The sequence below is a fragment of the Adiantum capillus-veneris genome, chromosome 15 (assembly GCF_014529385.1).
Source record: "Adiantum capillus-veneris isolate H3 chromosome 15, ASM1452938v2, whole genome shotgun sequence".
In the NCBI taxonomy this organism is placed as follows: Eukaryota; Viridiplantae; Streptophyta; class Polypodiopsida; order Polypodiales; family Pteridaceae; genus Adiantum; species Adiantum capillus-veneris.
In genome coordinates this window covers 55,927,592-55,951,945 of record NC_140945.1, presented here as the reverse complement: position 1 = coordinate 55,951,945, position 24,354 = coordinate 55,927,592, and the positions used below count along the sequence as shown (strand labels likewise).

At 42.9% G+C, this 24,354-nt stretch overlaps 2 protein-coding genes and 1 pseudogene across 2 annotated transcripts; 1 reads left to right on the top strand and 2 right to left on the bottom strand.

Moving 5' to 3' along the window:
- Positions 1–351: 351 nt before the first annotated feature.
- LOC147440712 (uncharacterized) lies at positions 352–2,192 on the bottom strand. The gene is given in 8 exon segments (XM_086483570.1): positions 352–456; positions 543–580; positions 583–692; positions 776–918; positions 999–1,161; positions 1,254–1,382; positions 1,495–1,697; positions 1,818–2,192. Coding segments are annotated over 8 exon segments (1,266 nt in total).
- An 804-nt stretch (positions 2,193–2,996) lies between these two features.
- LOC147440711 (uncharacterized) lies at positions 2,997–4,575 on the bottom strand (annotated as a pseudogene).
- Positions 4,576–18,782: 14,207 nt separating this feature from the next.
- LOC147440710 (uncharacterized) lies at positions 18,783–22,412 on the top strand. The gene is made up of 3 exons (XM_086482557.1): positions 18,783–19,039; positions 19,721–20,041; positions 21,566–22,412. The coding sequence occupies exons 1-3, from the start codon at positions 18,890–18,892 to the stop codon at positions 22,223–22,225; spliced, it is 1,131 nt and encodes a 376-aa protein (XP_086338683.1). The 5' UTR covers positions 18,783–18,889; the 3' UTR covers positions 22,226–22,412.
- The last annotated feature ends 1,942 nt before the right edge of the window (positions 22,413–24,354 follow it).

The following is a 24,354-nucleotide window of genomic DNA, read 5'->3' as shown; positions in this document are numbered from 1 at the left end:
ACACATACCACAACCCATAATGAGCAATTGTAAATTGACAAAATAACAGCACTATGACCGATCAATTGACAATGAGATTGAAACGTAAGGTTGATCATTACGTAGAATTAATTAAAACATCCAAAGGGTATGCTACATTGCGCATAAATGCGTAGCTAGGTAAGCCATCCACAAAAAAAAACATTCACTTAGATCCGCTCAAAAAGGAGGGTTCAAAATCCATAAAGTACACCGTTGTATAAGTATAGTGTCAATTGAGTTCATATGCTGGATATGCTCCCAAAACACCAGCCCCCGAGCGTGCTATTGCTCATGCATCTCTAGACCTCCGCCAAACAACGTAAGCACCAATCATGCAGCTGCACCCTCAGAGTGCATACGTCCACGTCCTCGAACCAATCCTTTGTAAGCCAATGTCGCCCAGGCCGGTCTTCCAATCCACCTGCAATCAGTTCCCTGCTGAACAGTGCCGTATGTTAGTCCATGCAATGACCCTCCCTAACAACCTGTCGACACTATTGCACAATGTAGCATGATCTCACCTCATGATCCTCATGACATAAAATCCGCAATCGATCGCATTTGTCTACTGAGGCACATCCACAACTTTGAGCTCAATCTCTTCCTTGGAATCAGCCAAAGCACGTCGAATATCGTTGTCATGTACAAATTCTGCCAGGCTTCGAAGGCCACTAAGGCACAGCCATACAACAAACCAGGTTAGCTGAATTTAACCACATCTGTTGGGCACAACAATCACATAATGAAAACCAACCTTTGCACTTGCTCTAGGCACTCAAAAGGGTTTGTCAAACCCTTGAGGGAATCAAAATGAATCAGATAGTGCTTCTTGCCAGGCAATCGGAGGAGCCTTGCTCCCCTATTCAGGTAGAGAGCAAGAAGAGTCCAGTGATGCCTTCAAGCACACATTGTTAGTGTTACGATGAGAAGTAGTTCAGAATTCACCATACAAAGCATTATGTCACCCTGAAATAACTGCAAATGACTGGCCAAAAGCAAAAGACCAGCTCTGACATGTCAACACCGCTAAATTGCCGCTGAAGAAAATTGGACAGAATACGTCCCTCCATCGTAAACCAAAGCGAATCGACAAAGTATACTTTCCTTAGGATGGTCGGAGGCAAGGTGTGCTCCATCCACCTGTGCAAAGATTTCAGTTTCCAAATTAAAACACATGCAATCCTATATGTGCGTATAGCCATTTACAATGATCAGGGAAAGAGAGAACTTACTGGCCAAACAAGTCAATAGTCCTACTATTGGCCTCGCCACGCAATATGTCAGTTACTAATCGCTGATCTACATTAACTGATAACTTGAACCGGTCGGAGGTGAAAGTAATGCATGCAATAGAGCCAAGCCTAACATGCGATAACAATCAAGGCTTAGCATGCAAGTTTTATAGAAGAAGAAGAGGCCCAAAAAACCAGCAAGCAAACGAACAGTAAGAACTGGCTCATGACTTGTACCCACCTGGCAGCTGCGATGTTTCCTCGTGTCGTGACAACCCTACCTCCCCCTTCTTCCATAACTCTTAACTGGCCATTTTGTATGGCAAAATTCAGAGACACATGTGTGGTTGCCGCTGCACCAGGTGGGGATGAGACATCAACAACAACCCGAGTCTTCATTGATGAACAAATTTGCAACTTTGGTCTATGTTGTTTCACAATTCTCTGCATGGTTAAAAGAAGATTTATGCCAAATCATTCGAACAAATTTGACACCCTAAACCTGCCAAGAATAACAACCAAATAATGCATGCCACTACTGCAATTAGGAAGATGTCCCACTACCTCCTCGTGCACAAGATCAACGTTGAGCGTCATGGATGCAAACCGGCTAAATGTATCTGTATTTGCAGCAGGCACCTCCTTTGTGTCCACAATCTCAAGAGGCAGTGAGGGCGGTGTATCTCCAAGCCCAAGGGAAGTCGAGTCAGCGGAGTCCTCTTTCGCGTTGCTTGCTCCCCCCTCCTCCTCCCTACATTCCTCTTTGTCTTCTTGGCCATCTTTATCCTCCTTGATGTCTTCATCCTGCATCCACTCATAATGTCCAGCCTCTTCATCTTCTCGGTCCGACTGAAAATCATCCGCATCCTCCTCTTCTTCCTCTAGCTCCTTGCCCTTGAAGTTGTCCATGGGCTGGTTGTCCTCAATGTCATCCATCATGACATTTAACCAAGGAGGTAAAACCTTGAGCCGCCTTTGCATTCAATTACCAAATAAAACCACAAGCTAGTCCCCCATTGAACCCAGCATGTTCAAATGAATGTAGCCAAAAAACCAGCACCAAATAAAACCACAAGAAGCCTGTAAGAAACAAGCAATTTTACATAAAATGATTTCAATCAAGACGTCGAGAATTAGCTTAAAATCCCTCCGAAAGCCACCGGTAAACTAGGACAACTACCAGCAAACAATGCACTGCCTTGTAACTAGGACGAAGAAAGCAAACATGCCTCAACCACAAGTAATTAATGCATTGCCTTGTAAACTCGGACCAAGAAAGCAAACATGTCTTAACACAACTAGTCATAGACTTCATCGGGCCTAAATTAGCCATTCAAACGGGATCTAGTGCAATGTGAATGCTCTCAGTAAACTAGGCCGCTTTTGGGCAAAAAATCCACCTTGAACTAGGATGCCACAACAAAGTGGACCATGCAAGCAAACATGCCACAACAAATGTAGTAATAAGCCATGCTGCAATAATATGTAAACTTGGTAGAGTCGCCATGAGTTTTTCAATAAACTAGGACAACTTCTAGCAAACAATGCACCTTAAGATAAGCTGGGACTAGGCAAGCAAACATGCCTCAACTCATTAATGGTAAATGGTTTGCAAGGATAATCTCCAAGGTCATTATGCCTAAATCATCCATTTAACGGGAGAAATCTCAATGTGGACCTAAACCCGTCTCAATAAACTAGGACAGCATTAGGGCAAACAATCCACCTTCAAGTGAACTATGACTAACAAAGCAAACATGCAACACCAAATGTAATAATAAAGCATGATGCAATAATATGTAAACTCGAAGGAGTGGCCATGGTACTCACATTCTTTTCATAGCCTTCGTCGATTCGCTGCTGGATGCGATCCATGCGCTCTTTTGAGGACGCAAGGTAGGCTGCCATGCGCTCTTTGACAATCTTCTCAACAAACTCTACCTTTGAGACTCTTCTAAACTCAGGCCTGAGCTTATCCCACTTCTCAGTTGCTCGAAGACGATGAAGGCGCTCTGTTTTTTTCAGATTTAATGCAAACTTCCTATCTCTATCCTCGAAGCGCATCTTCGCTTGCTTGTGCCATTGTGCACTGTCTCTTGCATTTGGCAGTTTTGCTCTTGAGCCCAATTCAGCATTGGAACGCCTACCTCCCTTGCGAAGGGGAATGACCACATCAAGCCCATGCTCTGTCTTTAGATGCCTCTCCATCCGCAATCGAACCAACTCAAAGTGGAACTGCTGAGGGCAATGATCGCTCGCCCGACATTGCCGTGCAAGCCTTCCATCAGGCAAGAAGACCTCAACATATGGAAAGGGTTCAACCATGGCTGAGGATGCACCAATGCCTCTATCTCCTTCTCCCTTCAAAGAATCCATATTGTTTTACGCTCCGTCGCCCACCGTCTCGACACACGGCTGATCCCTCTTGCCTTCACCAAATTTTTCTTTATCAAGGTTCTTTTCGTTTGCCTTAGCTCTTCCAGCCTTCTTCTCATCCACTTCGTTTTCATTCTAATCAGGCTCTTCAAACATGCCTTCCAACTTCTTTCTTAGGCACGGATTCGCTGATTTTGGTGTCTCCACTTGGGCCATATTGCCTGAGCATGGAGAAGGTTGATTCTCCGTTTGCTTTAACTCCTTCTCTCTTAGCCGAGGGCTACAACGAGGAACTTTTACAGGCGAAGCCTCCCCCGTGCCCCTCCCAAGATCTGACCCATGCTTCTTTCCAACTAGCTTCTTTGCCTGCACCTCTTGATGTGGCCTTCTTGGCGCCATAGTTTTTCCTGTGGTGATCACCATACAATGAACGTTTTATTATAAGAAACACCAGCAGCCATTCATCATAGCATGGCAACATGCTTGCAAGCACCATAACGGACAAGCAGGACGACTCATGTTGGCAAAAATATGCATGAAGCAGAAGGCATCGGGACACAGCTCTCTCTCTCTCTCTTCCACACACGCAAACCTGCTGCCCGGTTCTCTACAAAATTGTTGTTGTCCGTGGGCTCATAGAGTGTGTGTGTGTGTGTGTGTGTGTGTGTGTGTGTGTGTGTGTGTGTGTGTGTGTGTGTGTGTGTGTGTGTGTGTGTGTGTGTGTGTGTGTGATGCAACATGACAAGCAACAGACAATAATAACATATTTTCTTGGAGGTGGTTTTGGGGCGGTGTCACACACACACACACACACACACACACACACACACACACACACACACACATACCTGGTAATCCCGCCTACTGTCCCAATTTGTACCTGCACCACAATCTCCACCTGGCTCCAATCTTCGTCTGTGTAGATCGTTCTAGAGGCCCCAGATGGCTCGTCTAACGGAATGCAAGCCCTCCCCCAGGCCCTCTCACATCAGCTAGCAGCAAAACTCCCTCTGCTTGAATGCCCTAAACGCAGTCACTCACCCCCCATCCTCGGGCTTCCATCCGCATGCATGCGACGTACAAGGTATCATGAAGTGCAGGCCGCCCACCTCAGCCCACCCCCACCACCATTTGCCACCTGGGACTCCACCTCAGCCCATTCGCGCCACGTTTCTTGTCCACGTCACCCTCCCGTCCGAGTTTACCTCCCGGCGCCCCCATTTACCAAAACCCGTCCAAGTTTACTTTTTTTTGCCACGTGTAGCGCCCCGATGCCATCAATCACCGCGCCCCACTTCCCCACCCTTGATCCCACCGCCTGGGCTTCCTTAAAGCTCCCGTGCCCCTTAGTGTTGAGGCTTGCCCCCCACTCAAGATCGAACACCTGCATCTCACCGATTCTCACGGATAGAAAAAGTACACCTCAAGCTGGACTTTGCTCTGTGCCTCGAGTGTTGTCCTAGCTGCAAAAAGGCAAGGACCAGCAATGGTGCCTTTGTTTTTCCTTAGTGAGGAGCGCTACCTCCTCCCCTTGACTCTGATTCGTGCTGCAAGAAAGTATGTATGATTGCAGTCCTTGAGATTCTATGCTAGTTACTTGTAGGCCAATCCACCCCTCCTGCTGCATGTTGTCAAGATTCGTCATGGCATTCCCTCCTCCACACACGCAAAGAAAAAGCTAAGGAACCCGATGTGGACGAAGAGGACGTGTACCAGTGCTCTTCATTGCTATCATTTTCTTTGGCAAACATTAGAAAAACTAAACTTTCTCTCCCCTCATTACCTGCTCTGTGCAACACACCCTGTCCGTTCTCTGGCATCTCTTCCTCCGCCTTCGCTTTTTACTCATCACAACCACCATTAGCTTCAAAGGCCCCGGCAAGGGTTGCAAACTTGCGAGAGAGAGAGAGAAAGAGACAACATAGCACACCATTCAGATGCAAGACACTGCATCCGATGCTACTTCTATGAGCTTTGAGGAAATCTCTCTCGCTCTCTCTAAGATTGACAGACCAAAAAAAACCTCCCTCTCTCCCTTCGCCTTTGCGTTCTCCAATGCATCTGCTATAAAGACCTTGCTGCAGACCTCGCCGCTTGCGCAGAACCCCCTTCATGCCTATGACCTCCACCCAAAGCCCTACCTTGCCAGCTTTCCTCTGCATGTTGCAGACCAACGCAAGAGAGATAACCAGGTGCAGGCGGCTTTGCCTTCCACAGCAACAAACAAGCTGCCCACCCTTCTAGTGGGGGCCAGATTGCAATTAGACAACGACAATAATGTATTGCAGGCAGACACGCCTGCAAGCCAAGCTAGAGCAGCAGATGGCAACGGCCAGCAACAACAGATGAGGGCAAAGAGAACTACGTAAGCCATGCTGCAACAAGTCAGAAAGCAGGGATGCATGTAGAGAATTATGGCTCCATCAGGCACGGCTATGGTTAAATATCGGCCTGCTAGGCCGCGTGTAGGTGGACATGACTGGCCCAGTCGGTCACGTCGCTTTTTGGGGGGGGCAGGAGACATCTTCAACATATGTAGCGCATGCGCCCCATCATGTGCATATGCACGCACGTAGTGCAGTGGTTAGAGTAGTGCTCCTGGGATGTGAGGTTGGGGGTTCAAGAATCCGTGTGAGCTGCGCGTGTTAAGTTTTTATCAACGGTCACCTAACGGCTACATTCGACCGGCAACCGGCGACCCTTGCTTTGCCATGCGGCCTAGCAGGCCGAAATATAACCAAATCCATCAGGCACAGGCTTATAATCAGGCACATGGTGTAATGGAGGTGAGGCTGGCTATGGCAGCTCAAGGAGAAAGGCACAACAGGGATGAAGAACGGCAATAGGCATGGGAGGTGTGGTGTCAGATAGTTTTCTGCACAGGCCAGCTACTACCATGGCCAATTTGCTCCTGCGCGTCTCAACCAGGGCTGTCCTCTCATGCCCATGGGCTTTGCCTCCTTAGCATGCTTGCCCTCCCTCTTTGTGAGCCTTAGAAAACCTGCAGGCAGCTTGCCTATTTTCCCCACCTTCCCCTGGTTTGCAAAGTCTGCACACACAAATTGCTCTTTCCCACCTCTCAGCCACGCTCGCTAGCGTGCTTCTCCTCTACCACCCCAAAAGGACCTGAGCAGGTATGGCAGCCTTTACTCTCTCTCTCTCTCTCTCTCTCTCTCTCTCTTCTCTCTCTCTTTTCCCCAAAACCCCGAAGTCGCCCTTGCAAAACAATATGTGCGTGAGAAAGAGAGAGTCGTGCATGCAAATCATCTGACAGAGCAGTCGATACACTACATAGCACGTTAACCCTAGGCTTCATACAAGTGATAAAATCACAAGGCCTGCCAAATTAAGGAAACTAATAAAGAACATGAAAGTGAAACAAAAAACTACTAGGATGGTAATCATATTGATCCATAGAGAAAGTGATTTAAAGATAACATCATAAATGTTGACCACGATGAAGGATTGAAGAGTATCAAAGTGGTGTTTTGATAGGATAAACACAAACATGATGTATGGAATCATGTCAGGCCTAATAAAATTATCTTCTTGAGATGCAATTTTTCAAGTACCCTTTCATATGCTTTGTGTAATGCAATCAATTTATATAATTTTTCATGTAATGGAATTTGCCTATTCAATTTAAGAGTAGAGGAATTTAATGAGAGTACTTTCAAGAAATGATTTTGTGAGCATAGCGGGTAGACATAATTGAAGATAGCAACATAATTATAGCAATTAGTTAACTTGGCATGGACAATACTTTTGCAAGAGAGAGAATTTAGAGAACATGACAACAGTTGAGGACCGGATTTATGTGGAGCCGGTCCCCCCTCCAATAGGCATTTGTATTATGATTTCTCCCATAAAGAGAGACTTGTTACAATACATTCTTTGTGTTCCTTGTGACCTAGGTGAAACAATGAAGATGGAAAGCTTCATGCATCACCATCATAGCATAACCTAAACTTGAAGAAAGCTTTAACTATACCAAGCCTCAGTCCCAAGACCTCAAACACCTTCGAAGGTGGAGAGAGCTAGCAGGGAATGAGGGTAGGGAAGAGGAAGAAGAAACATTTCATACGAGAAAGAGCTAGTTCCTCACTTATCATAACTCTTGTGCTAGCATACATAATAGCATAGTAATGAAGAAGAAATAGATGGCAAGCTCAAGCATTGAAGCATGGCTCTTGGATGGATTTGCACTCCATAGCCAAGAGTGTTGGTGTAGGCTCTCAACCTCTACTTGCTTGGAGAAGGAGAGGGAGCTCTTGCACTTTGCATAGTACACAATGAGAGTGTTTGTGAGTGTGTGTGGGTGAGTATACCCCCTAAGCACCCCCCTAGCTTGCTTGGGTCGACCCCCCCTTGTAGCTCATGCTTGAAGCTCATTGGACCCCTTCAGGCCTAGCCAATCACAAGCAGGAGCCATTACAAGCAACATGGGTAGCCTTGGGACAAGTGTCCCCCTTTCCCCTTTGAGAGAGAGGACTTGATCAATGCAAAATCAATTAATTAAATATCCTAAATTATCATTGGACCCCTTGGGTGGCCAACCAATAGGCTTCAGGCACACCATGAGGGCAACATGGGGAGGAACTTGACAAGTGTCCTTGCTGCCTCTTCAAGCTGGGGCTTCCCTTGTGTGTGTGTGTGTGTGTGTGTGTGTGTGTGTGTGTGTGTTTCTCTCTCATCCCCCCCCCTTGTAGGCTCGCCCCCCTCATTGTAGGGAATATTTTTGACTTTGGATGAGCAAGCCCTTAGTCATCAAGCATGCTAAGCACTTGAAGTAGGGGGTGTTCCCACAAGCATCTCAGGCAAGCTTCTCAAGGCACCTCAAGCACCTTAATCATGCACCAAGTCAAGCACCTCAAGCATGGAGCCAGTCAAGCACCTCAAGCATCTTAATCAAGTACCTCAAGCAGGACAAGCACCTCAAGTACGACAAGCACCTCGAGCTTGGGCCGGGTTCCCACCTCAAGCTCAGCCCTAGCTTACCTAAGGTCAAAGGACTTTTACACACATTATTGGAGGTCTTCAATGAAGCTAACCCTAAGGTCTTATGCTCCATTGATTAGCCTTGCTCTTGATAGACCATCTCCCATTTGGACCCCTTTACTATTGGCCCCGTGTTGAGATAGATCTATAAGCACATATCTATATCTTAACACTTGTTCCCATTTATTCTCCCACATTAAGTGATCAATTTAATATGAGAAAATCATTTGGGTTGGTTAGATATTAGATTTTATGACATTACCTCTCTCTTGAAATCATAGTCGTCCTCGACTATGAGGTAGAAGAGATAAAGCCTTAGTCATTAGTCAATCGTACTTAGCAGGTAGAGGATCCCTTTTTTACCCTACGACATCTTTCCAAGATGGATGACTAATCCATTTGGTGCTTGGGAGACATAGCTGTTGTAAGCATGTCTGCTCTTTAGTCCATTTCATTCTCCCAAAGTAGAGTGACAAATTCTACTTGGTGTTTGAGAGACGTCGTCATCACAAACATGATTCTAAGCATGCATACTAGTTAAATTTGTGCACAATTAAAAAGAGGATTAGTCTTATAAGACAAAAACATGAGTCATTTAAAAGAGAGTTGTACATTTACTTACTCTAATGTAGCATTGTAAGCATTGACAAGGTTCATACTATCCTTAAGTTGTACTCCTTGCATCCATTTAGCATCTTCAAAAGGATAATTTTTGAACTTAATAAGATACCGTCGGATTATCTTACCATGTCGTAGTACCTTGTCTTCATGCCGAAGGACAGCTTCGGGTTGTAGCACCTCTTCTTGGTCTTCAACTTCGGGAGGGTCTTCAATAATTGGTTCAGTTGGTGGCTCTCCTTTGTAGGGCTTAAGTAGGCTTACATGAAAGGCATTGTGTATAAGCCAATGGTTGGGCAACTTGAGTTGATAAGCCGTCTCATTGATGGGCTTCAAGATTTGGAAAGGACCATAGTATCTTTTTGCTAGTTTAGCATAATACTTTTGATGGCCCGTAGGATTTTTGCCCGTCGTTTGCCTTAATCGAGCCTTAGGAAACTTGAGTAAGACCCAATCATTTTCTTTGAACATTAAGGCTCTTTTGTGCTTATCAGCAGCAGCTTTTTGCCTTTGTTGAGAGATGGCTATAGCCTCCCTAATCTTTTGAAAAGATTCTTGTAGGTCACGGCTATACTCATCGGCGGCGAAGATCTTCCCATGTACTTTGAGTAGCAAGGGACTTTTAGGTCTTCCCTCTATGATCTCGAAAGGTGCTTTCCCCGTAGAAGTATGTACAGTATTATTGTAGGCATACTCTACTAGAGGTAAATAATTTTCCCATTGTGAGAGTTGATCTACTTCGGTAACATAAGTCTTGAGTAGATCGAGTATCGTAAGATTGGCTATCTCACTTTGGCCATCCGTTTGTGGGTGATAGGCCGAAGAGAAATTCAATCTTGTTCCTAGATTTTCAAAGAGACCTTTCCAAAAATTACTGGTCATTCTAGGATCTCTATCTGACACGATGGATGTGGGTAATCCATGGTGCTTGAAAATCTGAGATATGAAGAGAGTTGCCATTTGATGTGCCTTAATAGTCTTTTTGACAGGAATAAAATGTGCTTGCTTGCTAAACCTATCGACTATTGTCCATATTCCTATATTCCCATGGATAGACTTGGGTAATCCAAAGATGAAATCCATGGATATACTCTCCCATGGTGAATTTGGAATAGGCAATGGCTGGAGTAATCCAGGTTGCTTCCCTCTATCATACTTGGTCTTTTGGCATACTACACATTTTGAAACATACTCTTGTATGTCTACTTTCATGGTAGGCCAATAGAAATACGTCTCTACTCCTCGGAGAGTAGGTTGAATACCTCTATGCCCTGCATATGGAGGAGCATGGGATTCAAACATAACCTTCTCACGAAGGGAATGGGTAACACATAGCCTATTGCCGTGGAGAAGATAACCATCCTGCAAGGTGAATGGTTCCTCTTTCTTCCCCAAAGCAAGGGCTGACATTATGTCTCTAAAGTCAGGGTCAGTAGCATACTCATCTATCATAGAGGATAGATCATTGTGAGTAGCTATAGACACCGCATTAACTTTTGGTCGTTGTGAAAGTGCATCGGCAACTTGATTGTGCTTACCAGCTATGTGAGCAATATGGAAATTAAATTGCGAAAGAAAATTTGCCCACCTCATTTGTTTGTCGGAAAGTTTGGTTTGCGTCATGAAATACTTGAGACTTTGGTGGTCGGTTCGTAGGATAAATGGAGTCCCCAATAGGTAGTGCTTCCATGTATCTAGGGCATGTAGAACAGCTAAAAGCTCTTTCTCATAACTGCCCAAGACTCGTTCATCACTATTGAGCCTTCGGCTCTCATATGCTATGGCATGCCCTTCTTGAAGCAAAACCGCTCCAAGGCAATCACCACAAGCATCACATTGGACCTCAAATGGTTTTGAGAGATCCGGAAGCACGAGGACTGGTTGGGAAGTAAGCTTCTCTTTGAGTTTTTCAACAGCATTTTTCTCCTTAGCAGTCCATACAAACTTAACGTTCTTCTTTGTTAAGTCGTGTAGTGGTCCTACTACTTGAGAGAATTTTGCTATGAAGCGTCTATAGTATGCACACATACCAATAAAGCTTCTTAGCTCATGTAGATTCCTTGGGTTAGGCCATGATTTTATTACCTCTAACTTTGATGGATCCATACGAATACCATCGTGAGAGATAATATGACCTAGATATTGAATCTCTTGAAGGAAGAATTCACTTTTCTTTTGGTTGAGAAAAAGTTTGTTTTCCCTCAAGGCTTGAAAAATCACTTGGAGATGTTGCTTATGTTCCTCCAAAGATTTGGAGTAGATGATGATATCATCAAAGAACACTCCAGTGAATTTACGATATGGTCTAAAAATTTTCTCCATGAGACGATTGAAAGTAGTTGGTGCATTAGTCAAGCCAAAAGGCATGACTAGATATTCATAAAGACCAAATGTTGTGCGAAACGCGGTCTTTAGGATATCTTCATCCACTATCCTTATTTGATGATAGCCACTCTTAAGGTCAATCCTACTGAAGTAGGTACAGCCTTGTAGCTTATCAAACAGATCTTCTACCCGAGGCACGGGAAATCTGTTTTTGATAGTGATATGGTTTAGTGCTCGATAGTCCACACACATACGGTATGTACCATCTTTCTTTTGCACTAAAAAGGACTGGATAACAAAAGGGAGAGGAACTAGGCCTCACCATCCCTTTGTCTACCAATTCCTGTACTTGCCTCATAATCTCCTCTTGTTGAGCTTGTGAGACTCGATAAGGAGGTTTGTTAGGCGGTGAGCTTCCTGGAAGGAGCTCAATACGATGGTCATCATCCCCTCGTTTTGGAGGTAGGTCCATAGGGATATCATCGATGAACACATCTTGGAATCCTTTTAGAAAAGTAGACAAGTCTAACTCTTTTTTATTCCTATCATTTTCATTTGATGAAACATTATTAGCTTTTAGAGACTCTTTGACATAAATCATGTACGCAGAAACTGAGCTCTTCATTGATTTATCAAAAGAAAGAGGATTTACAAGTGGAATAGTGCGACCACGCTCACTAGCATCTATATACATGTTCTTTCCCCTGTAGGTGAAGTAAATTCTCCTTTCAGGGAACTTCATGTTGGCAGCCATGCGATCAAACCATGGTGCCCCTAGGATAACATCCTGATGTTGGAGAGGAGAGATGAAAAAGTTTTCTTTGTCGACATAGCTTTGGACATGAAGCCTCAACTTCCCAATCAAGGGAGTAACGGAGGCTTGTTGTCCCTTGAAAGCTGCATCAGCTGTTACTATATCTCCCATCTCAAAAGCTTGAATGCCCAACTTGGTGGCCAACTCTATTGATATGAAGTTGAGAGTAGAGCCAGGGTCAAACAAGATGAAGGCATCATGCTCTCTTACCTTTCCCCAAGCATAGGAGAGTGATGATCCTTTGCAATGAGAATCCTCTTTTGGAGCTTCGATGGTGGAAGCCCTAGGAGTCTCATTGCGAGTATTCTTCTTGGGGCAAGAACGATAGCCATGTCCTTGCTCCCCACACTTGAAACATTTATGGTCCTTGCGAAAAGCTTCAAGCTCTTCAGGAGAGAGTTTGTTTTTACCTTTGTAAACTCCCTTCTCCTTGGACCGATTGTTGTTGTTGTTGGAAGTGCCTTGGGAATTATTTTGAGCATTGGATTTCCCCTTTGCATCATTTTTATCTTTGTTTTCCATGGGCTTGACATTACGTCTAGCCCCTTGATGGAAATTGATGCGTGAAGCAACCATGGTGTGATGGATTACTTCGGTAATAGTACCAGGCCATTGAGAGTTGATGTATTCGGCAATCTCTTCAGGTAATCCCGCACAGAATTGTTGTCTTTGCTCGGCAAATTCTATCTTTTGAAAGACAGTAGCTTTGAGATGTAAATCCCAAAACTTGTCTACATACTTGTTGATAGACTCATGAGAGAGAAGCTTCAAGCCGCGCCATTCGGTAAGAACTTTATCTTTAGTATCGCTTGGAAGAAATTGCTTCATGATGGAAACTCGTAGAGTTTTCCATGTCTTTGGGGCTTCTCCATTGCCACGAAGGCTAGCCCACCATTGACGAGCTGATTTTTGGAAGTGCATAGCTACATGGCGTAGCTTGGAGGACTCTGTGAAGCCCTCGTCCCCAAAGGCCGCATCAAATTGCTGGATGAAGGCCAACACTTTGTCGGTAGCACCAAAGGTGCCATCGTAGGTGAGAAAAGAGATACTCTTTCCTCCCTCCTTGAACTTCTTTAGCTTTTGTGACCTTCGCCATGCAGGAAATGATTTGCGATGTCCTCCCCTCTTGTATTCTCTAGGAGAATAGCCATAACTTTCATCGGAAGAGGAGGAAGGTGAAGAAGAAGGAGAAGAGGGTGACCTCTTCCTAGCCCTTTTCTTCCTTTGTTTCCTCTCTTGCCTTTCAGAGTGATGAGGAGAAGGACTATAGGTTGCTCTTTTCCTCTTGGGAGGAGTAGGCGATCGTCTAGACCGCCGTCTTCGTGGAGCCACCTCTTCAGAAGAACTTAGACTTTCATTGCTTTCTTTCTCTTTGGATTCCTCCTCTCGAATGGGAGAGAGTCTTCTTTTGGGGGTCTCTTCAAGAGGCCTCCTAAGCTCTCTCTCCTCTGGGAGAGGAAGGAAAATTCCATAAGCACGAAGTTGTTTAGTAACTTCGGCTTGCATAGCAGGGTTGCCCATAGCTTGCTGCAACCTAGCGACGAAATAATTCACAAACATGGGAGCATCATCATTAGCACCTTCATGTGCAAAATCAAAGCTATCAATGTTCATTCTACTCTCTGATTATTGTCAGCCATGTTAACAAAATTTATGTTTATACTTAGTGTATGCTTTGGCAGTTCAAAACCTTAGTTGCCACTCCTCTTAGCCTTTGAAAATCGGCTCTTAAGTATCTACAGGCACGGCTCAAAGTGGTTAATTATAGAGAGTAGAGGAGTAGGTCTAACATAGCAGAGTTGCCAAGGGCTAGTTCCTTTCGGACTTCTTATGGCTCAATAATGGTAAAGCCGTAGGCAAGTCTAAAAAGACTCCATTATTAAGTCCAAAGCTCCCGAGGTGTGCACCATCCCCCACATAGTGGGCTTAACAAAACCGATATTAGATCCCAGTTCCACTTACTCTATTATAATTAACAACATCAACCATTTATAGGCTACTTAAGAACCTCTCTTCTTAAGCAAGAAAAGAGAAACCAAATGCTCTGATACCAATGTAATGGAATTTGCCTATTCAATTTGAGAGTAGCGGAATTTAATGAGAGTACTTTCAAGAAATGATTTTGTGAGCATAGCGGGTAGACATAATTGAAGATAGCAACATAATTATAGCAATTAGTTAACTTGGCATGGACAATACTTTTGCAAGAGAGAGAATTTAGAGAACATGACAACAGTTGAGGACCGGATTTATGTGGAGCCGGTCCCCCCTCCAATAGGCATTTGTATTATGATTTCTCCCATAAAGAGAGACTTGTTACAATACATTCTTTGTGTTCCTTGTGACCTAGGTAAAGCAATGAAGATGGAAAGCTTCATGCATCACCATCATAGCATAACCTAAACTTGAAGAAAGCTTTAACTATACCAAGCCTCAGTCCCAAGACCTCAAACACCTTCGAAGGTGGAGAGAGCTAGCAGGGAATGAGGGTAGGGAAGAGGAAGAAGAAACATTTCATACGAGAAAGAGCTAGTTCCTCACTTATCATAACTCTTGTGCTAGCATACATAATAGCATAGTAATGAAGAAGAAATAGATGGCAAGCTCAAGCATTGAAGCATGGCTCTTGGATGGATTTGCACTCCATAGCCAAGAGTGTTGGTGTAGGCTCTCAACCTCTACTTGCTTGGAGAAGGAGAGGGAGCTCTTGAACTTTGCATAGTACACAATGAGAGTGTTTGTGAGTGTGTGTGGGTGAGTATACCCCCTAAGCACCCCCCTAGCTTGCTTGGGTCGACCCCCCCTTGTAGCTCATGCTTGAAGCTCATTGGACCCCTTCAGGCCTAGCCAATCACAAGCAGGAGCCATTACAAGCAACATGGGTAGCCTTGGGACAAGTGTCCCCCTTTCCCCTTTGAGAGAGGACTTGATCAATGTAAAATCAATTAATTAAATATCCTAAATTATCATTGGACCCCTTGGGTGGCCAACCAATAGGCTTCAGGCACACCATGAGGGCAACATGGGGAGGAACTTGACAAGTGTCCTTGCTGCCTCTTCAAGCTGGGGCTTCCTTTGTGTGTGTGTGTGTGTGTGTGTGTTCTCTCTCATCCCCCCCCCCCCCCTTGTAGGCTCGCCCCCCTCCTTGTAGGGATATTTTTGACTTTGGATGAGCAAGCCCCTTAGTCATCAAGCATGACTAAGCACTTGAAGTAGGGGGTGTTCCCACAAGCATCTCAGGCAAGCTTCTCAAGGCACCTCAAGCACCTTAATCATGCACCAAGTCAAGCACCTCAAGCATGGAGCCAGTCAAGCACCTCAAGCATCTTAATCAAGCACCTCAAGCATGACAAGCATCTCAAGCACGACAAGCACCTCGAGCTTGGGCCGGGTTCCCACCTCAAGCTCAGCCCTAGCTTACCTAAGGTCAAAGGACTTTTACACACATTATTGGAAGTCTTCAATGAAGCTAACCCTAAGGTCTTATGCTCCATTGGTTAGCCTTGCTCTTGATAGACCATCTCCCATTTGGGCCCCTTTACTATTGGCCCCGTGTTGAGATAGATCTATAAGCACATAAATATATCTTAACACTTATTCCCATTTATTCTCCCACATTAAGTGATCAATTTAATATGAGAAAATCATTTGGGTTGGTTAGATATTAGATTTTATGACATTTCATATATATCGTTAACTTAAAGATATAAACACAAAAAATGATAGGCAATTTTGAGATTCTAACATGTTAAATGACATGAGTTTTTTTTTAAGCACATGTTTTGATAGGCAAAATAGCCCTCGACAAAAAAAAAGGTCAATTTTAGGCCTTGATCTAAGGTTAGATCCCACTTTAAAATCTTTACGACTCTAAGCTTTAAAAAAAAACATAAGCATAGTGAATTGAATTAAAAAATCTCCCTTAAGCTCTACACCCTAAGCTTTAGATCCCTATACTCTACACCCCACTTAAAAAAATTCTACATTTTTAAGTTCTAGAGCGCCTTTTACAAATTAAAACTGTAGATCCGTAAGTTGTAAATCCCATTTTAAAAGCTTTAAAGTTCTAAGTTAGTAAGCCCTAAAACTCTAACATCTCGGGGTGACCCTCCCCCTACCTGTGAATCCATGTAACATTTTCACTTTCTTTAATTCAAATTTTTACCTTCTAATTTAAAAAAATTCTAGTTTCTCATTGGATTAGCTTTAAAATCTTTTTAAAAAAAATCTTTAAAGATTAAAGCTCTAAAGGATAAATTCCTTCCATAAAGTTTTAACCAACAAAAATGACAACTTTAGTTATTACCTAATCCTTGACAAAAAAAAACGTCAATTTTAGGCCTTGATCTGAAGCTAGATCCCACTTTAAAATCTCTACATCTCTAAGCTTTTAAAAAAAACATAAGCATACTGAATTGAATTAAAAAAGCACCCTTAAGCTCTACACCCTAAGCTTTAGATCCATATGCTCTACATCCCACTTTAAAAATTCTACATTTTTAAGCTTTAGAGCGCCTTTTACAAATTAAAACTATAGATCCCTAAGTTGTAAATCCCAATTTAAAAGCTTTAAAGTTCTAAATTAGTAAATCCTAAAACTCTAACGTCTCGGGGTGACCCTCCCCCTACCTGTGGATCCATGTAACATTTTCACTTTCTTTAATTCAAATTTTTACCTTCTAATTAAAAAAAAATTAGTTCCTCATTGGATTAGGTTTAAAATCTCTAAAAAAAAATCTTTAAAGATTAAGGCTCTAAAGGATAAATTCTTTCTATAAAGTTTTAACCAACAAAAATGACAACTTTAGTTATTACCTCAAGTTTCAACCGTGAATGAAATTCTCAAAATGAAAAGATGGGTAAAAGAACTTCTCAAATTTCAAAATGAAGAAGTAACTCTTGGGATTTGTGGAGCCTCTAAGCTTTATCATTTAACATATAAGGCTCTCAAGTTTCATGCTTTCTAACACATTGGGCAACACAAAATCTTTTCTTTGATATATGAGAGTTAATTTCATTTTTCAAAACTCAAGACATGTCCATCATCATTAGATTTACACACTCTTCATTTCAATGAGTGCCCACTATCTTATTTCAACCACTCAACATTTTAAGTCTATCAAAAAATACTTGATAATACAACTCAATTTTATTCCTATTTTAGTCAGCAAAAAGAGAAGTGATCTCTATAGCCTTTGCCATTTGGGCAGGCCAAAAAAGGTATGCCTAAGTCCGTCCTTCACTAAGGAGCCAAAAAGAACTTTCTAGAGGAGTGGTCGGTGGGTTAAGTTGCCATGGGGTAACGAGTTGAACATCAGTTCTTCACTCTACTGGTGGTGGTGGCAGATCATTGTCTACAAATGCCCCGCTCCAAACTCGAGGGATCTACGACAAAGGTTTAATCTGTCGTTGATTCCATCTAGATGCGATAAAAGAAATTAAGGCTCCCCGCCATTGCGATTGCGCCTCAAGTCCTAGACCTCCCACTCATCACTCTCACGCCCTATCCAACCTACCTATTGTGATTGGTTGCAGGCATCATGACTCCATAACTATAACCCCCCCCCCCCCCGCCCGCGTTGATCTGACGGCTCAAAGGGCTCTCGCTCCATCGATCACGCTCTCCAATGTAGATCCTTCGACTCCCATCCTGTGGCATTTATAGACGAGGGTGGCAGACCACAACCTCGATAGAGAATTCTACAGAAGGCAGGCTACTCACATCATTGACCTCATTAAGAACACGATTTAGGTGCCGTTGATGTAGTAGTGAGCAAGGTGAGACCCTGTTGTGGAGGCCTTCATTTCGAACACAATCACAAGGTTTGTTTGGCTGACATAGTAAAATACATTAGGAGTTTTTAACGACCAAGAAAACGTGCATAAGTTCTTTGATGAGACTGCAACAATCGATCAATTTTCGAGGGGGGGGGGCTCAGCACTAAAGGCCACATGGTCTTTAATGAAGACCCCGTCATGGAATCGACGGTCTTCTAAACTACACATACAAATCTCGAGGTGAATGGACGTCAAGCAAAAGCGTGCATATTCACGGCCCCCGGTTTCGAAAAGTGAACATCTGCAAGCAAAAGTAAAAAACTAGGCTAGGACACACTCTTTGAAAATCAAACGGCCAAGTTTACCTCGCATCTCGCAAGGTGCAATTGGTGACCGTAGATCTCAGGAGATCGTCTTTAATACGGGTCCTTCATGAAAGATCTGGTCACTGGTGGCCTTTAGTGCGGGGGTAGTTCTAGAGAATCTGGACGTGGTCATTTTAAAGTGTGTCACTGTGTGTTGGTTGAAATTGTTGAATCATTCCAAGGGAACGTGACGGTCGAAAGTAGGCGGGTTGAAAAATTAAAAGGTCGAGACTCCAGTGGAGCACGCGTTTACTGCGTGCCTAACGCCAAATATTTTCTGTATTTCGCCCCGAAACACTCCTAACATCACTCATTTTTGGCCTCTTTCCTGCGCGCATCTCGTCTGCCATTATTCGTCCGCTATGGAGTCCTTCTGTCCTGCCGATCGCCATGGCGAAGGTGTTTCTTTCGATCGGATGGTGTCTGAAGGCGTCCAGATGTGTCCTTTTCTCAGGAACATTGGCGTCTCAACCAATTTCTCCTTCTCGTCTCTCTCGAGATTTCCTGCACCGGTATGCTTCTCTATTTGTTTACGTTTTTGCACGCTTATGCATCGGTATTGCAGATCTTGAGTGTGTGTGTGTGTGTGTGTGTGTGTGAGTGAGAGAGAGAGAGAGGAGCCTCAGTGGCAAAATAGGTTCTTTTAACGATGGCACTAGAACAATTTCGTGTGAATTTTTCCCAAGTGGGAACGACTCTTCACCTGCTTGGTAAGTGGAAGCTCTTTTGCTGTGTGAATGCTACAAAAGTCAGTGAGCTTGAAGATGCAAATGAAGATTGTGGAAATGGCATACTATGAAAGTGTTTAAACCAAATGTGACTAGTTCCTACACAATGGCTAGGTCTAACTTTGTTTCGGTTTAGAATAATGTATTTAAAACATACTTGCATACGAGTATGAGTATGAGAAAGAGAATATTTCCAAACAAGAAATTATGTGTTAGTCCTTGTGAACCCTATGCAGTTTTGTAGGATATTGCTTCTAGCCGTGAGGAGCTCCGTTTGTGGGGTGTTCTCTTAGGGGATGAACCTTTATAATGCCAATGGGCGCACTATTGGCTTTTTTTTAATTCTTTTCTCTGTACCATCATTGCTTTTTCTCTTTGTTTTTTGATTTTAGATTCTACTGAGTTTGCGTGAGAGTAATGTCTTAAGAATGCTTATCTTGTTTATTTTGAATGTGTGATTTACAGGTGAGAGGAAATCATGGTCCCATATTTGAGGATGGCCCTAACTTTGATCTGGCTTTCAAGCTATTTCATGGCCAAAATGGGGTGGTTCCCTTGTCGCAGCACTCTCAATTGGGAGGTAAAAATGTTGAGGAACAAGCCTCTAGTATAAAATTCCATCCTTTAGCAGCTTCTGCAGCAGCCATAAGCTTATCAGCACTAGGAGCATCCGGTCCATTTGGCTTTGATGCGTTTATGTCAAAGAGATTACAGGCAAAGAAGAACAATAAACCTCAGAAAAAGGAGAAACAGTATGAGGAGGAGAAGAAACGACCAGCTTCTTCGGTAAGTTCAGTCGATCCTCAATATGTTTGTAGGTCCCTCTTGAATCGTCCTTTGAAGCTTATTATCGTTATGAACTATTCAAGTATGGGCTTTACTTGTAATATTTAGGTGCTGTCTTGTTTGCCTTGTTTTGCATTTATTGTGTCTACTGAGCTTGCAGTTCTGATAATTATGTTTCTCCTATAAGGTGGTGCCTTCAAGTCCCTTGATGCTGTCATGGCAAAATTATCATTAGTGTCATTGCAAATGGTCTCTGTAGTTCTGAGGCTATATTGTTTGGTTTTTGTTTTTTTTTTGGTTCGTTTTGTTAACGCTTTTGTTGATTGCAGCCATTTCACTTGTTTTTCGTTCAGCTTGGGAAAAGCTTAAAAAGGCCATTTTTCTTGTGCGTATGGCTGTGTTTGTCTTCTTTGTCCTTTAGTTTGGACGATTTGTACAATGATTTCTAAGTTTTGAACATTATTATTTTTTTCACCATTTCACAGAGTTCATTGCAGCATTATTTGTATTGAACAGCAGTCATAATTGTTGTATAGCAGCAGAATGATGGGCTTCTTTTGTGACTATCCAGATTTCTAAACAATCAACAAAAAAGATATTTATTTTCTGAAACCTGAACATCAAGGCTTACTTGAATGTGTTCCTTTAGAAGTTGTTGTGTGAAGTTTGATTTCTAGGATTAAGTTTTTAAGATGTCTTATCCTTTTTTGCTTAAAGTTGAGTACTTGTTTTAATTCAAGTAAGTTGCGTCAACTTATTTTACGCATGCCTTTTCTAAAAACATTTTTAAGTTAATAATGTTTTGTTTTATTTAGTTTTGTTTTGTAGCAAACAAAGTGATTTAGTTAGTTTGTTTGTTTTTGTTTTATCTTTTCTTTTCTTGTGTCCTTGCTTTTATAGTTTTATGAATGCTTTATTCCCTCTTATAATTCATGAGTTCAGACTATTCTGAACTATGAAGGTATATGTATGCTTACTTGATAAATAAGGAAAGGGTAAATCAATTTGTTGATTATGCGTTGGCGTCTTCCTTCAGTAGCCAACAGGGTCATGATAGTAATCGAAGGTGAAAACCATCTGCCTCTAAATGCCCAGTAGAAGAAAGTGGGGCACATATCTGTTATTTATAGTAACAATGCGCGGCTGTAGGTCTTTGTAACTGTCTGCAAATGACCAACACACCCCCGTGCTGCCTTGAACAAACCAGGGCTCTTTCAATCATACTCAGCAAATAGGTGTCCTTTAACCTGCAGTCTGCAACTTCAGAATGAGCTTTCGAAAGTAGCTTTTCTCGCTACTACATTCATGGGCCAGTATTTTGTTGGAAATTTTCTTCTCCTCAAGTTTGGATGTTTGCCAAGTTAATGTCGGTTACTGCTATGTGCTCGCTTTTATGCACAAGAGCACGTGTAATATTGGATAAAAGAACTCGTTCCTTTTTCTTGGGCATCTTCTGATTATTTTTTCCTATTCTCGAGAATAGTCGCCCTGTTGGTTTACCTGTTTCAACATATGTTTGTGCAGGAGCATGAAGCTTGGAGTAATGACTGGCTGCAGACAGGAAATTGCCCAATTGCCAAATCTTTCAGAGCTGTAAGTGGTGTGCTTCCGCTGGTTGCCAAGGTTCTACAGCCGCCTCCTGGTTTAAAGGTGCGGTGCCCGCCTGCCATTGTTGCTGCTCGTGCAGCTCTTGCTCGAACAGCAGCTGTGAAGGCTTTAAAACCACAACCTTTGCCCAGTCGAGTGCTAGCTGTTGGATTGCTAGGCATGGCTCTAAATGTGCCTTTGGGGATATGGAGGGAGCATACCGAAAAGTTTTCTCCGGCTTGGTTTACTGCTGTGCATGCGTCAGTGCCATTCATTGCTATGTTGCGCAAAGCTGTACATATGCCGAAATATGTTATGGCTTACACATTTGCAGCATCAATCCTGGGACAAGTTATTGGATCAAGAGCAGAGAGAAGGCGGATTGAACTGGCCAAGTTAAAGTCAGTCAAAGGGATTGAGGTACATAGTAGTGCTGGCGAATCTGGACTGCATTCGGGGGCTGCAGATTGCGAGGCAAGGCTAGAAAAGATTCCCATGGAAAACATGGATTCTTCATTCCCCTCACTCTGTGGGAAGGATACTTGGAATTTCCCGGAAAAGGCTGGTTCTACTTTGAGTGCTATACAGGTGGTTTAGTACAAGTCGCTCACTTGTTACCTGTCAGAATTTGGAGGTTGAAGAAAATGGGCTATACCCTCAATGGGTGCTTAAATAAAGCATGGGCATAGTAACTTCACATACATGCATTTTTGATTTATTTTGAGTCTTCGGCTCCTTGTTTCTATTTTTTGACTGCATGGATGTAGAGGAATGGCTTTAGTGATGGAGACTCTCTCTCTCTTTCAGTATCCCCCCCCCCCCCCCCCCCCCTCCTCTTGGGCTTGTACTGCACTCTTACATTTATGAACAGTCGCAGCATTTTGTGGTTTACTGTGGTGGTAATACAAGGTTTCTGATTGTTATACTGAGTGTTCTGTCAGCTTAAGTTCAACATGAATTTATGGCATCACATTGTTGGAGGCAACTTTTATGTGATCCACTTGGATCTTCTTTGTAAGTTTGTGGCGAGGATCAAGTTGAATGATATGAGACAATATAGCATTGAGTGAAGTTTGGTTCTCTTTTGACTCCAAAAGTTCCATTTAGATGTCCCTATCTAGATAGTATCCTCACATGAACATGAGAGTAAGTCTTTGTATACTCTTAATTTGTTTGTTCTCCATGGGTTTTTGATTTTCAAGTTTGATGCCTCTTCGAAGAAAAGGGATGTTGAAATATGTTGTTTCTGTTTTGTGATGAAATAGACTGCATGCATTACGCTCGTTTCATTCTCAGAGAATAAGCTCTAGCTCACTATGCTGTCTCTAGATTTGAGGAAATTCTTTACAATTGGTAATGAGATCTATCGTCCGTGGATTTTTTTTAGTAGGGGAGCAAGTTGTAATGAGATCTGTTGTCTCTGAGGTGTTGGTTTTTTTCTTTCTTTGAGTAGATATTGGAGAAGAAATTCATTCATAGCTTGTTAACATATACCTACAATGGTCATTAGCAATTGATAATTTACCTGTTGGAAGCCATGGCCATGATTGGGAGTGGCGTTGGCTACAACTCGCCAGCTTTTAGCTACGGACTAGTGTTACTCTATACTGAGAGAAGTTCAAAGTATTAAGAAGCTGGTGATTATCTCAAATAGCATCTTTCTTGATTCAGCTTTCCAAGATTATAAAGCACTTATGTACAATTCGATTCCTGGACCAATAGTTCTTTGCTAATATGGTCTGGCCGGGTAGCTGGGGAATGATTACTACTTGAAATGTGCGGAACATACATCAGGAAATTTGAGACTTGTGACTAGTTAGAAGTGCCGACTGTCTAATCTCATGACAAAGCTGCTTTTAATGCTTTTGACTTTAATGAAGTGATTAGTTGAAGTTATCCATTGCTTGCGCACACTTGGCAAAAGCCTGCCTTGGAAGTTGGAGGAGGAAAATCACTTCTACATTGTGGAGTCTATTGCCACAGAGTTCTCTCGGATTTGTAGATGCCTTCCTTTCTTTAGGCTTGTTATATGTCTACAGGCCCCCCGTGTGCACGTGTCTTTACACTTTTTAGTCTGTCAATGATAAATATCCAATCAAACCGATCATGAACTTGGATACCTAGATTGAACCATAGCCACGGGTTACGATAGGTTCAAACCACTCCCTTGCGGTTTTTCAGGTGCGTGACTAACTAGGAGACATGGAATAAATGACATGGCATGGAAAGTCTTTTTACTCCCCCAAAGGGAAACTTTGCTTCTTGCCCTCCATTGGCTTGCTGACGGTTGGAGAGTCTTTCTCCCTCGTCAGCTTGCTAGCTCTCACCCAGAAAGGTTAAAAAGTTTAGGGAAAAGAGATGAGCAAGAGGAGGGAAACAAGAGGCAAGGGAAAGGGAGAAAGATTTTGAGACACCCCACTTACAATTTGAAGTGGGGTTCATAAGCTTGGCAAAGCGCAAACAACCACAACGTTCTAAGATATACCTTCCAAGTAACTTTAACATTTTCAAATGCACTAAAATTTTCAAGGAAAGAAGGCAGTATCTTTGGCTTTAAAAGCATTTGGTGAAGTTTTGTTCTAGTATCAAGTGTGGCATAAAGGCTATTCCAGTTATAGGTTTTGACTTCAAGGCTTGTGGGGCAGATCTTTGAGGCAAAATACTGGCTAGACTCTTGCCCCACGTGCATATCATAGAAGAAGAAGAGGAAAATATAATTTAACATT

Bases quoted from the DNA above. Each gene is read 5' to 3' on its own strand.
- LOC147440710 (XM_086482557.1), top strand. From the start codon at position 18,890: ATGGAGTCCTTCTGTCCTGCCGATCGCCATGGCGAAGGTGTTTCTTTC. The intron at 19,040-19,720 runs GTATGCTTCTCT...TGTGATTTACAG, and splicing joins TCTCGAGATTTCCTGCACCG to GTGAGAGGAAATCATGGTCC. The intron at 20,042-21,565 runs GTAAGTTCAGTC...ATGTTTGTGCAG, and splicing joins AGAAACGACCAGCTTCTTCG to GAGCATGAAGCTTGGAGTAA.